The 16,819-nt window shown below is 44.3% G+C and overlaps 1 protein-coding gene across 6 annotated transcripts in view; it reads left to right on the forward strand.

Moving 5' to 3' along the window:
* Positions 1 to 16,819, forward strand: part of AK7 (adenylate kinase 7) — an 88,398-nt gene that overhangs the window by 31,987 nt on the left and 39,592 nt on the right. For all 6 annotated transcript variants that reach the window (XM_002754264.6, XM_009006520.5, XM_054240339.2 and 3 more), the window contains 2 exons: positions 10,581 to 10,661; positions 15,672 to 15,760. In XM_002754264.6, coding sequence (XP_002754310.3) covers positions 10,581 to 10,661; positions 15,672 to 15,760 — 170 coding nt within the window. The remainder of the gene's footprint in view (positions 1 to 10,580; positions 10,662 to 15,671; positions 15,761 to 16,819) is intronic.

Consider the following 16,819-nt stretch of genomic DNA (forward strand, 5'->3'; position numbering starts at 1 on the left):
CAAACAGGGTTTCACCATGTTGGCCAGGCTGGTCTTGAACTCCTGACCTCAGGTGATCTGCCCACCTTGGCCTCCCAAAGTGCTGAGATTACAGGCGTGAGCCACCATGCCCGGCCTATTCCAGTTCTAAATTCCGTAAATATATTACTTTATTGGAACCTGTGATTTCTTGATTTATGTTTAATTTACAGGTTGAAAATGTAGGCTCACACATACAAAGCTGATTCAAGTGAATAACATGAGACATATGATCAGCTTCACATCTTTTATTACAAAACATTAAACTTGGCATTTTAATAATAAAACCAAAATTTCATTGTAAAAATCTATTCTTTTACCCCCAACTTTCTTAATCACTCTTTTCTACACCATTAATAAGATGGATTCGGCCAATTTGGTCATCCCAATGATCCTTGTTGATCAGCGATGCTAATTTTTCATCTGGGAGATAGACCTTTGGAAATATTTAACACATTCATTTAACAAATGTCCAGTTAAATCCGATTATGGACCAGGCACTGTGATGAGGAGCTGTCCTCATCGATAAAGCAGACACAGTCTGTGCACTCCAGAGGCTGGTTGTCAAGTGTTTATCTACTGTTACCACATCCTCAGCCAGCACATTCATAAACAAGACTACGTGCACAAAAGGTGAACTTCTATTCAGTATTTTGAGGAAAAGAGGAATCCCTAATAATTATATAAGTTGCCAAAATAGTCCTGAATTGCCTGATACCAAACTTGCTTTCATATTTTATTTTATTTTGTTTTATTTTATTTTATTTTATTTTATTTTATTTTATTTTATTTTATTTTATTTTATTTTATTTTATTTTATTGAGATGGAGTCTCACTCTGTCACCCAGGCTGGAGTGCAGTGGCATGATCTTGGCTCACTGCAACCTCTGCTGCCTAGGTTCAAGCAATTCTCTTGCCTCAGCCTCCTCGAGTGGCTGGGATTACAGGTCCCTGCCACTGTGCCTGGCTAATTTTTGTATTTTTAGTAGAGACAGGGTTTCACCATGTTGGCCAGGCTGGCCTTGAACTTCTGACCTCATGATCCACCCGCCTCAGCCTCCCAAAGTGCTGGGATTACAGGCATGAGCCACCATGCCCGGCTGATTTCATCTTTTAATAAGTCACACTGATTTTTTTTTTTTTCTGAGATGGAATCTTGCTCTGTTGCCCAGGCTGATAGGCAGTGGCATGATCTCGGCTCACTGCAACCTCCACCTCCCAAGTTCAAGTGATTCTCCTGCCTCAGCCTCCCAAGTAGCTGAGATGACAGGTACACACCACCACACTCAGCTAAACTTTGGATTTTTAGTAGAGACAGGGTTCACCATGTTGGCCAGGCTGGTTGTGAACTCCTGACCTCAGGTGATCCACCTGCTTCAGCCTCCCAAAGTTATAGGGTTACAGGCGTGAGTCACCACGCCCGGCCTTGATTATGTAGAATAACATATTTTAACATAAAATACCGTATTTAAAAATAAAAGTATTGGGCTGGGTCCGGTGGCTCATGCCTGTAATTCCAGCACTTTGGGAGGCCAAGGTGGGCGGATCATGAGGTCAAGAGATCAAGACCATTCTGACCAACAGAGTGAAACCCTGTCTTTACTAAAAATACAAAAATTAGCTGGGCATGGTGGCACATGCCTGTAGTCCCAGCTACTCAGGAGGCTGAGGCAGGAGAATCACTTGAACCCGGGAGGTGGAGATTGCAGTGAGCCGAGATTGCACCACTGCACTCCAGCCTGGTGACAGAGCGAGACTCCATCTCAAAAAAATAAAAAATAAAATAAAATAATTTTGACTTTAATTTATATTTTGAATAAGTCAGAATTGCCAATCTGTGTAAAAGTCACTTAAGTCAATTCATTAAGTGGTCAGTGAGCACTGTGTGTGATCCCTGGGGGGAAACATCTACCACATCCCAGTGACAATTCATTTAATTTGTTGTAATAAATAATTATCCCACTTGTCTTTGATGTTTATATCTTCTGATCATGACGGATTTTTTTTAAACATGTTTCTAGATTTGCTTTAATAATGTATGTGAGACCTTTCCATTTTTATTCCAGTTTAGAAGTGAGATTGGCCTATATTCTTCCTTTCTTATACTGCGTTTTTCTAGTTTTAGAATCCTGGCTCTGCTACCGTCAGACAATTCACTGGGAGCAGTATTTTCTTTCTTTCTTTTTGTTTTTGTTTTTGTTTTTTGTTTTTTGTTTTTGAGACAGAGTCTCACTCTGTTGTCCAGGCTGGAGTGCAGTGGCGTGATCTGGGCTCACTTCAACCTCCACCTTCTGGTTCAAGCTATTCTGCCTCAGCCTCCTGAGTAGCTGGGATTACAGACATGCAGCACCACACCCAGCTAATTTTTTTTTTTTTTTTTTTTTTTAATAGAGATGGAGTTTCACCATTTTGGCCAAGCTGATCTCAAACTCCTGACCTCAGGTGATTCATCCACCTCAGCCTCCCAAAGTGCTGGGATTATAAGCGTGAGCCTACTGCACCCAGTCTGGGGAGCAGTATTTTCTATTCTCTGGAACTTGTGTGAAATTGGGCTTATCCTTTTCCACTGTGGGTTTTGTTTTTGTTTTTGTTTTTGTTTTGAGATGGAGTCTCAATCTGTCACCCAGGCTGGAGTGCAGTGGCATGATCCCAGCAGCTCACTGCAACCTCCACCTCTCAGGTTCAAGTGATTCTCCTGCCTCAGCCTCTCAAGTAGCTGGGACTACAGGAGCCCACCACTGCACATGGCTAATGTTTGCACTTTTAGTAGAGAGGAGGTTTCACCATCTTGACCAGAATTGTCTTGAACTCCTGACCTCAGGTGATCCACCTGCCTCAGCCTCCCAAAGTGCTGGGATTACAAGCATGAGCCACCATCCCTGGCCATAGTTTTTGTCTTGAAAACTATTTTGTCTGATACAAGTATAGCAACTCCTGTTCTTTTTTTGGTTTCCATTGGTATGGAATATCTTTTCCATCCATTTATTTTCAGTCTATGTGTGTCTTTACAGGTAAAGCATGTTTCTTGTAGACAACAGATCAATGGGTCTTGTTTTTTTTTTCATCAATTAAGCCAGTCTATGTCTTTTGATTAGAGAATTTAGTCCACTTACATTCAATGTTATTATTGGTACGTAAGGACTTATTCCTGCCATTTTGTTATTTGTTTTCTGATTGTTTTATTGTCTTATCTTCCTTCTTTCTTTCCTTCCTTCCTATCTTGCTCTAGGGATGGTGATTTTCTCTGGTGATATGACTTAGTTTTTGACTTTTTATTTTCTGTGTATCAATGTAAGTTTTTTAGTTTGAGGTTATGATGAGGCTTGCAAATACTATCTTATAACCCATTGTTTTAGCCTGATAACAACTTAACCCAATTTGCATAAAGAAACAAGCAGAAAGAAAACTAATAAAAACTCTATGCCTTTCTTCCATCCCCTAGTGTTTTAACTTTTTGATGTTTCTATTTATATCTTATTGTACCGTATCATAAAAAGTTGTTGTAGTCATTATTTTTTATTGGTTCATTGTTTATAGTCTTCCTTCTTAGGATAAGATAGTTTACACACCATAGTTAAAGTGTTTAATATTTTGTGTTTTTCTGTGTACTTCCAATTACCATGTGTTTTATTTATTGTTATTATTTATTGTTCATTAATGTCTTTTTCTTTCTGACTGAAGTACTCCCTTTAGCGTTTCTTATACGACAGGTCTGGTATTGATGAAATTTTTCAGCTTTGTTTGTCTGGGAAAGTATTTCTTCTCCATGTTTGAAGGAGGTTCTCACCAGATACACTATTCTAGGGGAAAAGTGTTTTTTCCTTCAGCACTTTTCAATATATCATGCCACTCTCCCCTGGACTGTAAGGTTTTTCACTGAAAAATCTGCTGCTAGATGTATTAGTGCTCCATGTTATTTGTTTTTTTCTCTTGCTGGTTTTTGGATCCTTTTTTATATTCTTTATCTTTGCGAGTTTGATTATTGTATGCCTATAGGTTGTCTTATATATTAGTCCATTCTTGCAGTCCATAAAGAACTACCTGAGACTAAGTAATTTGTAAGGAAAAGACTTTTAGGCCTCATGCAGTGGCTTACCCCTGTAATCTCAGCACTTTGGGAGGCCAAGGTAGGCAGATCAACTGAGGTTGGAAGTTCGAGACCAGCCTGACCAACATGGAGAAGCCCCATCTCTACTAAAAATACAAAATTAGCCAGTTGTCGGGGCACATGCCTGTAATCCTAGCAAATTGGGAGGCTGAGGCAAAATAATTACTTGAACCCAGGAGGCAGAGGTTGTGGTGAGCTGAGATCACGCCCTTGCACTACAGTCTCAGCAACAAGAGCAAACCTCTGTCTCAAAAAAAAAAAAAAAATTGGTTTAATTGACTCCTAGTTCCATAGGCTTTGCAGGAAGCATGCGGGGGAGGCCTCAGGAAAACAATCATAGCAGAAGACAAAGGGGAAGCAGACACATCATACGTGGCCTGAGAAGGAGGAAGAGAGAGTGAAGGCGCAGCTCCGACACACTGTTTTTTTTTTGAGACGGGGTCTCACCATGTTGGCCAGGATAGTTTCAAACCCCTGACATCAGGTGATCCACCCCCTCAACTTCCCAAAGTGCTGTGATTATAGGCGTAAGCCACCGTGCCTAGCTAATTGTCACTGCTACACATTTTTATAAGCAACCAGATCTCATGAGAACTTACTCACCATTACAAGAACAGCAAGGGGTAAATCAGGCCCCACAAACCAATCACCTCCCACAAGGCCCCTCTTCCAACACTGGGGATTATAATTCAACATGAGATATGGGCGGGAACACAGACCCCATATCATGTTGTTCAGTCAAATCCACTTAGTGTTGAGAAGTTCTCTGCTATTATCCCTTTGAATAAACTGTCCACGCCTATCTCTTACTCAACTTCCTCTTTAAGGCCAATAACTCTCAGAGGTGCCCTTTTGAGAGGATTTTCTAGATCTTGTAGACGTATTTCATTGTTTTTCCTTTCTTTTGTCTCTTCTGACTATATTTTTTAATAGGGAATTTTCAAGGTCACTCTTTCTTCTTTGATCAGTTTTGCTATTAAAGGACTCCGATTCATCCTTCAATATGGCGAATTGCATTTTTCAGCTCTGGAATTTCTGCTTGATTTTTTAAATTATTTCAATCTCTTTGTTAAATTCATCTGATGGGGCTGGGTGCGGTGGCTCACGCCTGTAATGCCAGCCCAAGGGCTCTTCAGTGAGCAGGTGATGTCCTTTCCTTCAAGGCAGGAAGTGCCCAGGGTGTGTCTAGAAATGTCACCTGGGAGCTAGGGCCTAGAATGAGGCCTCACTGCTCACCAGTGCCTTTTCCTGCTTTGGGAAGCTGAGGCAGGGAGATCACAAGGTCAGGAGTTTGAGATCAGCCTGACCAACATGGTGAAACCCCCTCTCTGCTAAAAAATACAAAAACTAGTCAAGCATGGTGGCATATGCCTGTAATCCCAGCTACTTGGCTCTGTTGCCCAGGCTGATGCAGGAGAATCGCTTGAACCCAGGAGGCGGAGGTTGCAGTGAGCTGAGATGGTGCCACTGCACTCCAGCCTGGGCAACAGAGCAGACTGTGTCTCAAAATAATAATAATGAAATAATTTCATCTGATGGAATTCTGAATTGTTTCTCTGTGTTTTCTTGATTTTCTTTGAGTTTCCTCAGCACAGCTGATTTCGATTCTCTGTCTGAAAGGTCATATACCTCTGTTTTGCCAGGATTGGCTCCCAGTGCCTTATTTAGTTCATTTGGTGAGGTCATGTTTCCCCGATGGTACTGATGCTATCAGATGTTCTTCGGTGTCTGGGCATTGAAGAGTTAGGTATTTATTGCAGTCTTCACTGTCTGGGCTTGTTTGTACCTGTCCCTCTTGGGAAGCCATTCCAGATACTTGGAAGGACTTGGACACTATGATCTATGTTGTATCTGCTTTAGGGGGCACCCCAAGCCAGGAATGCTGTGGTTCCTTCAGACTCATAGAGGTATCCCCTTGATAGTCTTAGACTATATCTGGAAGAATTCTCTGGATTAACAGGCAGATTCTTGTTCTCTTCCCTTACATTCCCCCAATCATACCGAGTCTCTCTCTTTCTGTCTCTCACTCTCTCTCTTTCTCTCAATCTCTCTCTCTCAATCTCTCTCTCTCTCTCTCTCTCTCTCTCTCTTTCAATCTCAATCTCTGTCTCTCTCTCTCTCTATTCTAAGCCACCTGAAGCTGGGGGGTAGAGTGATACAGGCACCCCTGTAGCCACCACTACTATGACTGTATTGGATCAGACCTGAAGCCAGCACAGCACTGGTGTCACCCAAGGCCTGCTATAACCACTCCCTGGTTACTGCCTGTGTTCACTCAGGACGCCAGGGTTCTACAATCAGCAGGTGGCATAACCACCCTGGCCTGTGTCCTTCCCTTCAGGGTGGCAAGGTCCCCCAGACCCCAGGTGGGTCCTGAAGTGCCATCTAGGGGTCAGGAACTAGAGTGATAAACCTTAGAGGTCTCCCTGATGTTCTATTGTATTGCGGCTGAGCTAGCACTGAAACCACAAGACAGTCGTTCCCCGTCTTCCCTCTTCTTTCCAAAGGCAGAGAAGCCCCACCCAGTAGCCACCACAGGCCACAAGGAGTACTGATAGACTAGTGCTGATATTCCCTTAGGGCCCCAGGTCTCTGAAGTCAGCGGGTCTTGGCTGCTGGCCTGGGACTCACCCTTCAGATGGGACTCACCCTTCAGGGAAGTGAGCTCCCCTCTGGCCCAGGGCAGGTCCAGAAATGCCATTCAAGAGTCAGGTCATGGCAGGAACCCCAAGAGCCTGCTTGGTGCTCTACCCCACTTTGGCCATGCTGGCACCTAAGGCGCGAGACAAGTCCCCTTTACTGTTCCCTCTGCTTTTCTCAAGCAGAAGGAGTTTTGTCCCATCGTCAGCACAGCTGGGTAAGTGCTGAATCTCACCTGAAGCCAGCAAGGCTCATCCAAGGCCCTCAACATAGTACATGGGTATCACTGCTGGTTATTCAGAGCCCAAGGGCTCTTCAGTGAGCAGGTGATGAATGCAGCCAGGACTAGGTCCTTTCCTTCAAGGCAGCAGGTTCCCTTCTGGCCCAGGGTGTGTCTAGAAATGTCACCTGGGAGCTAGGGCCTAGAATGAGGCCTCACTGCTCACCAGTGCCCTTTCCTACTGTGACTGAGCTGGTGTCCTAGATGCAAGACAAAGTTCTTCCCACTCTGTCCTCTCTGCTCCTCAAGCGGAAGGAAGGGGTCTCTTGGAGCCGGGAGCTGCGCAGCCTGGGGTTAGAAGAGAGACGGTGCTAGCTCTCCCTTGGCTGCCCCAGCTGGTGTCTCGGTATGTTGCGTGCCCTCCCCAGTCCACTGTCTCTGGGCCTCGCTCGGCACTGAACTCGCCTAAGACTTGCAGTCCTTAGGGCCTGGATTGTCTTTCAGGTTTGCTTGGAGGCACTTCAGCTCTGACTGCTGGTACCGGAGACCCCGCTCTGACAGGGCTGGTTTAAATGCTCCCTCCATGGGCCAGGCTGGCCTCTGCTATGTTTGGCCTGGTTTTCCTTCCTGCTCTAACAGGACAGTGCTGAGTTCAGTGCCTCTCAGTTGCTCTGTTCTCCCTCCTGCAACACTCAGAGATGCTCTCTTGCTGATGCGGGCAGGTGGCTTTGGCAATTCCGAACAGTTTTTTCTGGTTCTTGAGTGCCTCTTTCAGCGTTAAGAAGTTAAAATAGGTACTATGGGGGCTCACCTGATTTTTGGTTTTTATGAAGCTGTTAATTCTGTGTAGAGAGTTCTCGTTGTCCTTTTGGGGGAGATTTCCATCCCGCCATCTTGCTCTGTCTCTGGGCTTAGCCTTTGACTGTTTGGTAGACTTTGGTTGAAAACTGTCTTGGACTGTGGGAAGTTAGCAGGAGTCTGGGGGCACGAAATGAGCCCTTTAAGATAAATTTTCAAATTAATTGGCATGAAGTTGTCCATAAGTCTCTCTTTTAATTTTTAAAATCTCTATTGTACCTGTGGTTATGTCCCCCCTTTTAGGCCTAATGTTTGTGACCTTCCCACAAGAACCTGAATTACATTCTTCCTAAAATGGTTGGGCACAGTGGCTCACACCTGCAATCCCAGTACTTTTGCTAAGTGGGAAGATCACTTGAGGTCAGGAGTTCAAGACCAGCCTGGCCAACATGGCGAAACCCCGTCTCTACTAAAAGTACAAAAATTAACTGGGTGTGGTGGTTCTAGCCTGTAATCTCAGCTACTTGGGAGGCTGAGGAGAACTGCTTGAACCCAGGAGGCCAAGGTTCCAGTGAGCCTAGATCATGCTACTACACTCCAGCCTGGGCAACAGGAGTGAAATTCTGTCTCAAAAAAAAAAAAAAACAAAAAAAACCCAAAACAAACAAAAACCCTCCTGTCTTCTTGCACCACCCCTGCTTGGCCTGAAGAAGCTCAAGCAAGTTTTCTGATTGGTGGGTTTGGGAAGGGCCTGGCCATGTGAGCTTGGCCCCTCCTCCTTCCCTTCTCTCTGGGAATGGCAGCTACTGTGTATTTCACCTTCTTCATACCCTGAGACTTACAGCAGCAGGCTGCCATATGGAGAAGTCCCTAGTTGTCCAGTGTTGGTTGCCTGGGACTGCTTGGAAAAGTTCATCTGATTCTTTTTCTGTGTAGAGAATAATCTGGTTCAATATGATTGGGGTTAGGAAGCTCATTGTCATGGCTCACCTAAGGCATGTCCTCCAGTAGAACTCATATCAGTAATAAAGACGGTATTTTGAGCTTATCTGGTTGAATGTTGAGGCAGAGAGTAGAGTCTGAGAAGAGTAGTGGGGGGTAGGGGAAGGGAGGGATAATTCATGAGTACAGTAAAGTTAGAAAGAATGAATAAGGGCCGGGAGCGGTGGCTCAAGCCTGTAATCCCAGCACTTTGGGAGGCCGAGGTGGGTGGATCACGAGGTCAAGAGGTCGAGACCATCCTGGTCAACATGGTGAAACCCCGTCTCTACTAAAAATACAAAAGTTAGCTGGGCATGGTGGCATGTGCCTGTAATCCCAGCTACTCAGGAGGCTGAGGCAGGAGAATTGCCTGAACCCAGGAGGCGGAGGTTGCGGTGAGCCGAGATCGCGCCATTGCACTCCAGCCTGGGTAACAAGAGCAAAACTCCATCTCAAAAAAAAAAAAAAAAAAAAGAATGAATGAATAAGACCTACTATTTGATAGCACAACAGGGTGACTATAGTCAGTAATAACTGAACTGTGGGTTTTAAAATAACTTAAAGAGTGTAATTGGAGTGTTTGTAACTCAGTGGATAAATGTTTGAAGGGATGAATACCCCATTCTCCACGATGTGCTTATTTCACATTGCGTGCCTATATCAAAATATCTCATGCAGCCCATGCATATATATACCTACTATGTACCCACAAAAATTAAAAATAAATAAATATTGAGGCCAGTTCCTTCAGTGCCTAAACTGCTCATCCAGGGTGAAGTGGACAATCCATGTGCCTTTCTGTCCTGTGTTAAGGCCCATTACCAACTCCCTGGTTTCATGTGTTATGTCTATCTCCCTGCTAGATCATTAAAGATCCTCGTGGAAAGATCTGTTTTTCTATCTTCTTTTCCCACTCAGTGCCCAGCATAGACTTACAGATATTAAGGTTTCACAAAAACTCTGGCTTTAATTTAATTAGGAGACTTTGTTATATTTTAATAGTGAGGCCAGGCACCATGGCTCACACCTGTAAGACTAGCATCTTGGGAGCTCAAGGCAGGCAGATTGCCTGAGCTCAGGAGTTCGAGACCAGCCTAGGCAACATAGTGAGACCCTGTCTCTACTACAATACAAAAAATTAGCAGAGCGTGATGGCGTATGTCTGTAGTCCCAGCTACCTGGGAGGCTGAGGCAGGAGAATTGCTTGAACTCGGGAGGTGGAGGTTGCAGCGAGCCGGGATCGCGCCTGTGCACTCCAGCATAGGCAACAGAGCAAGACTCTGTCTCCAAAAAAAAAAATTAGGCTGGGCGCGGTGGCTCAAGCCTGTAATCCCAGCACTTTGGGAGGCCGAGGTGGGCGGATCACGAGGTCAAGAGATCGAGACCAGCCTGGTCAACATGGTGAAACCCCGTCTCTACTAAAAATACAAAAAATTAGCTGGGCATGGTGGCACGTGCCTGTAATCCCAGCTACTCAGGAGGCTGAGGCAGGAGAATTGCCTGAACCCAGGAGGCGGGGGTTGTGGTGAGCCGAGATCGCGCCATTGCACTCCAGCCTGGGTAACAAGAGCGAAACTCTGTCTCAAAAAAAAAAAAAAAAAATTAATAGTGGTCAGTGGTCAGAAGTGTTCCTGAATAGTGTGGGGGTGGTGTTTCCCCCTTTAAGAGATACGGTTTCTATCCCAAACAATACTTCAGTAACCTGCCAGAGTTGACAAAAGTTCTGAAAGTGTCCATTTTAACTACTAAAATAATCTGGTTCAATATGATTAATAATGTTACATTCAGCTTTTTTTCCTGTATTTTATCTAATAGTCCAGAAAATTTTCAACTTACGTGGTTGCTGCTGGTCTCCAGTATGGAGCGGAAGGAGGCATCTTACACACATTTTTTAAGGTATGGCTTTTCGATTGAGTCTTTAACGTGTCTTATGACAAAGGTATACAGTTTGAAGGTGTTTTTGATTGCTTTGGACGTGTTTAGTTCAGGAGAATTGCAGGAAATGAAGGAAAGTATGGATGTGACCACAAAGACCTAATTTTCTTTCCCATTATTAACTTGGATTCACATTCTCAGAATAATAAAGATGGATCTCCTTTCATTCATGAAACAAATATTGATCTAGTGCCCACCAGGTGCTAGAAACTGTTGTAGGTACTTGGGATACAGTAAATAATAAAGTACCTCCTCTTGTGAAGCTTAATTCTGGCAGGGTGGAGAATGATAGATAATAAAGAAGCCAGTAAATATCGAGTACTTCAGGTGTTGAAACAGGCTCTGGAAAATGACAAAGCAGAGAAAGACATAGAGAGCTGGGAAGTAAGGTTGTTGGGGGTCGGGGGAGTTATATTTTATACAGGAAGGTAGAGGAAGGTCTTTCCAACAATGTGATGTTTGAGTAGGAAGGGAAAAGCCATCAGGGAGCTGGCTAATGGGCTTTCTGGAGAAAGACATCCCGGGCAGTGGGAACTGTAAGTGCAAAGAAGTGAGGCAGAAATGTGCCAGCTGCATTTGAAGAGCAATCTAGATCCATGCAGCTGAAGTATGGGAAAACAGTGGAAATGAGATCAAACGGTAATGAGAGAGTCAGACCAGGCCCAGCCTCGTAGCCCCTCCTGAAGCTCTGGCTTTCTTTCTGAATGAGTTGGGCAACTGTTAGACTGTCTGAGCACAGAAGCAATATAATCCACGTGAAGTGACGAAAGGACAGCTTTCTCCTTCTGCTGTGCTGAGGATGTGCTATTTGGGGCAAGGGCAGGAGCCGGAAGCAAGGAAACCAGTGAGGAGGGTAGTGCCTAAGACCCGGGTGAGAATGGCGGGGATACTGGAAACTGTTCAGATTTCTAACATATTTCAAAGATAAAGTCAATGGGATTTGTTCAAAGCTTGGATGTAAGGATGACAGAAACAAAGGCTAACTTTAAGGATTTTGGTCTAAGCAACTGGAAGCATGGTACTGCCATTTATTGAGATGAGGGAGACAGGGAATGGTGCTGGTTGGGGTAGAATGCAGTGGAAAGCTCAGGAAGTTTGAAGTATAGATACTGGGCAGGCTATTGGACATAAAGAGTTCCGTGATCATGGGGGAGGTCAGGTCCGGAGATATAATCATGGGACCTGACAGTATGTAGTGGATACTTAAATCCTTGGGACTGGATGACATCAACTAGTGAATGAATATGGAGAAGAGGATGGGGCCTGAGGACTGAGTCTTGGCACCCTTCAATATTGGAGGAAATTAGGAAAGGAGGTTGAGAAGGGGAGGGAGGAGGCAGGAGAGGAAATAAGAGGGGAGTAAATAATTATGAAAAAAAGTTTCTAAAAAGAAAAAATGGGACACGGTAGCTCACGCCTGAAATCCCAGCACTTTGGGAGACCGAGGTGGGTGGATCACGAGATCGAGCCCATCCTGGTCAACATGGTGAAACCCCGTCTCTACTAAAAATACAAAAAATTAGCTGGGCATGGTGGCACATGCCTGTAATCCCAGCTACTCGGGAGGCTGAGGCAGGAGAATTGCCTGATCCCAGGAGGCGGAGGTTGCAGTGAACCGAGATCGCACCATTGCACTCCAGCCTGGGTAACAAGAGCGAAACTCCATCTCAAAAATAATAATAATAATAATAATGAATTGTGTAAGATACTGCAGGCAATCAAGTAAGGTGAAACCTGCAAATTGACCACCGAATGTTTTGGCACTGGGCAGGACGAAAGTCTAATAGAAGTAGGTTCAAGAGGGAACAGGTGGAGAGGAATTGAAGACAATGAGAATAGAGAAATATTTCAAGGAATTCTCCTGTAAAAGGAGGAGATCCGGAGAAAGAAGGCAGCAGCGAAAGGAAAAAGTGGCCAAGAGAGGTTGGTTGAACTGATTTGTTATTTTCATTTTATTTATTTATTTATTTATTTGCTTATTTTCAAGATGGAGTGTTGCTCTGTCATCCAGGTTGGAGTCCAGTGGCACAATCTCATCTCATCACAATCTCTGCCTCCCTAGTTCAAGCAATTCTCCTCCCTCAGCCTCCTGAGTAGCTGGGTTTATAGGCATCTGCCACCATGCCCAGCTAATTTTTGTATTTTTAGTGGAGGTGGGATTTCGCCATGTTGGCCAGGCTGGTCTTGAATTCCTGACTCTGTGATTCACCCTCTTCAGCCTCCCAAAGTGCTGGTATTACAGGCGTGAGCCACCGCGCCTGGTCGTGAACTGATTTTTTTTAAATACAAGAGATACGACAGTTGCAGAGGAGAAATTCAAGGAAGCTCTTTCTTACTGTCCATTCTCAGCTATTCCTCACTTACCTGCTCACTGAATCTTGGCATTCTCAGGCCTCGGCCCTAGACCTTTTTCCTTCACCCTCTGCACTCTCTCCCTTGGTCTATTTAAAATTCCCATGACTGATACCAATGACTCAAACTTAGGTCTCCAGCGAGCCTCTCTCTCCTAAGTTCTAGCTCTGAAGGTCTAGCTGCCTACTCAGCACCTCAACTTGGAAGTGTTTCCCAAATCCAAACTATACCTACAGTCATCCCCAAGCCTGCTCCTCCTCCAAGGCCCCATCTCAGAAAACGGGGCAACTCTCCACCCAGCTGCATGATCAGAATCCAACTCCTCCCTCCTTCTTACTGTAAACCACTAAGGTTCTGAGACAGGTCTCAATCAATTTAGAAGTTTGTTGTGCCAAGGTTAAGAACGCATGCCCAGGAAACAGGTCTGTGCCTTTCTCCAAAGATGCCTTTGAGGGCTTCAATATTTAAAGGGGAAAGGGTAGATATTGGAGAAAGAGGAAGAAATTTTTTAAAGGTACAGGTAAGCCAGGAATGGTGGCTGATGCCTATATTCCCAATACAGCGCTTTGGGAGGCCAAGATGAGTGGATGGCTTGAACCAAGCAAGGAGTTTGAGACAAGCCTGGGCAACATGGTGAAACCCTGTGTCTACAAAAACTAAATCAAAGATGTGGGTAGATAAGAGCCAAGCAGGTGCATTCTTTTGAGTCTTTGATCAGCTGTTCAACCTGATAGAAGGGTAGAAGAATTGTCACTCATGCATTCATCCAGCTGAGTGAATCTGCATTTTTACATAAGATAAGATAAACATAGGGTAGAGGGAACGATCAGATATGCACTTGTATCAGGTGAACAGAGGGATGACTGGGTTCTGTCCTTGTCTTGAACCTGTGAAGATAAGCTATCATTTCACATTGTCAGGGTGAAATTCAACAGAACTGTTTTAAGGTAAAGCTCTTGAGGCCTACAAATAATCTCCTAATGGGAAAATTGTGAGGAAGGTGTGTAGCTTTAAAAATCATTGAGTGACCAAAATAAATAAATAAATAAATCTTTGAGTAAGGCCAGGCACTGTGGCTCATGCCTGTAATCCCAGCACTTTGGGAGGCTGAGGCGGGAGGATCATCTGAGGTCAGGAGTTTGAGACCAGCCTGGCCAACATGATGAAACCCCATCTCTACTAAAAATACAAAAATTAGCCAGGCATGGTGGCACATACCTATGATCCCAGTTACTTGAGAGGCTGAGGCAGGAGAATCACTTGAACCTGGGAGGTGGAGGTTGCAGTGAGCCAAGATCACACCACGGCGCTCCAGCCTGGGTGACACAACAAGACTCCCTCTCAAAAAGAAAAAGAAAAAGAGGCTGGGCATGGTGGCTCATGCCTGTAATCCCAGCACTTTGGGAGGCCGAGGCAGGTGGATCACGAGGTCAAGAGATCAAGACCATCCTGGTCAACATAGGGAAACCCCGTCTCTACTAAAAATACAAAAAATTAGCTGGGCATGGTGGCACGTGCCTGTAATCCCAGCTACTCAGGAGGCTGAGGCTGGAGAATTGCCTGAACCCAGGAGGCAGAGGTTGCCGTGAGCCAAGATCACGTCATTGCACTCCAGCCTGGGTAACAAGAGCGAAACTCCGTCTCAAAAAAAGAAAAAAGAAAAAGAAACAAAATGAAATATTTGAGAGACAGTTTTGCTTTATAGTTCCCAGCTTGACTCTTCCCTTTGGCTTAGTGATTTTGGGGTCCCATTTATTTTCCTTTCACATTACACATCACAAAAGTTCGTTACTAAAGCTAGCCTCCTCAATATCTCGCTTTTCCCCATCCCCACTCTGTGCACTTCCCACCTCCAAGCTAGGCTAGCCCATCTCACCTGCACACCTGCCATCACCTTTCTCCCCATCGGACTCTCCTTCCCACCACTTCTCCACAAGGCAACAAAATCCATCCTGCTGCTGTCACATCACTGCTTAGAACCCTTCAACCCTTTCTCAAAGTCCAAAATATCTTACAAGACCTGGTGGTCTACTGTGACCCTCACTCCTACCTCTTTCACTCTTCACAACAATTCAAAATAATCTAATACACGACACTCAAACAGTACTCAGCATGTCGGTTTGGTTCCTGAAATACTTAATGAGAAGAAAAGACAAGGATTTGGACTCTGAGGATTGGGGTACCAGTCCAGGCTCTCTCCTCCTGCTACTTTATCCACTAAAGCATTTTATCCTTTACTGATGGTAATTATTTCCCCCCTCACCTCATCCCTACTGGTGGGGGTAATTTTAAATTTTAGTCTTTTTGTGAGAATTAAAGACATCATGCATGTGAAAACATTTCTCCTCCATGTCGATGACATGCATATAGCTACTAACTACGACTGGGAGGTTGTAGATTTCTTGAGAAGTATTTCAGTCCCAAGGCTACATGTTATTTCTCTTGGTAGAATTTAATCCTAAATCTCATCAGGGCTGATTTATAAAACATCTCCTAGAGGAAATTACTTAAGTAGATAGCCAGGCCTTTTGGATGCTTCTGACTGTAGACTTACATGTGAGCTGTAATCGCCATCCACATATAACTAGGGGGTCACGGTTTTGCTTTTCTTTATTTCAGATGGCTTGGTTGGGTGAGATTCCTGCATTACCAGTTTTTGGCGATGGAACAAATGTGATTCCAGCAATCCATGTTCTTGATCTAGCAGGGTGAGCATTCTCCCAGAGGCATGACCTTCACAGACTTGGTTAGTGTATGTGTTTGTAGGCTAATACAGTTTGAACATTTGCTAAGTGCTAAGACCCTTACATGCATTACTGTGTTCGCTCTTCATAACAGCCCTTTGCAGAAGGTACCGTCTTCTCCATTTTCCATCCTGTGAAATAGTGCCCGCTGTTCACAAGGTCTACATTTCTGGTGACAAGTTTAGGTTCATCTCTTAGAAACTTTATCAGCAGAATAGCAATACCCTCCAATTTTGGAAAAGAAAGAATTTGGTATGTACATTCTGAGGACATAGCTTCTTATTCCTTTGTCCCAGATGATATTAATATGTCTAACCCACCAACTCAAATTCTAGAATTCAGATGACAAACTGTAAACCTGAAGCTTTTATCTTTTCTTTGACAGTTGTAAAGTTGATACTTTTTTTTAATACTCAGAAAGCATCTAAATCCCATATTCAGACAGGTCCAGAAACCCTTCTTCTCCTTTGAAGACCCTGACTTAAACGTGAGGTCAGCGAGCTGGTTCACTGTGTTTGTGGTTCATCAGCTCCACATTCCAGCTTCCAGGGACTTCATTCTGTCACCCCTGTGGCACATCCCCAGAGGGAGCAACTTCTGCACCTCCCTGAGGTTCTAGTTTTCAGATTCCCACTCTTTCCCTCATCCACTGGCCACTAGAAAATTAGTCACAATCTCAGACAAATTTATAGATTTACAGGGAAATGAAGGAAGTGTAAACTTCAGGGACACATCCCTGAGCAGACCCCTTTCCAAGACCCCGAACCTAATTTTTAGTATTTTCCTTAAAGAACGATCCTGTAAGCCAGGGATATTCAATCCTTTGGCTTCCCTGGGTAACATTGGAAGAATTGTCTTGGGCCACACATCAAATACACTAACACTAATGATAGCTGATGAGCCTTAAAAAAAAAAATCACAAAAAAATGTCATGTTTTAAGAAAGTTTACAAAGTATGTTGGGCCGAATTCAAAGCCATCCTAGGCCTGCCTCATGTGGCCCACAAGCCGCAGGTTTGACAAG

The sequence above is a fragment of the Callithrix jacchus genome, chromosome 8, assembly GCF_049354715.1.
Source record: "Callithrix jacchus isolate 240 chromosome 8, calJac240_pri, whole genome shotgun sequence".
Taxonomy (NCBI): Eukaryota; Metazoa; Chordata; class Mammalia; order Primates; family Cebidae; genus Callithrix; species Callithrix jacchus.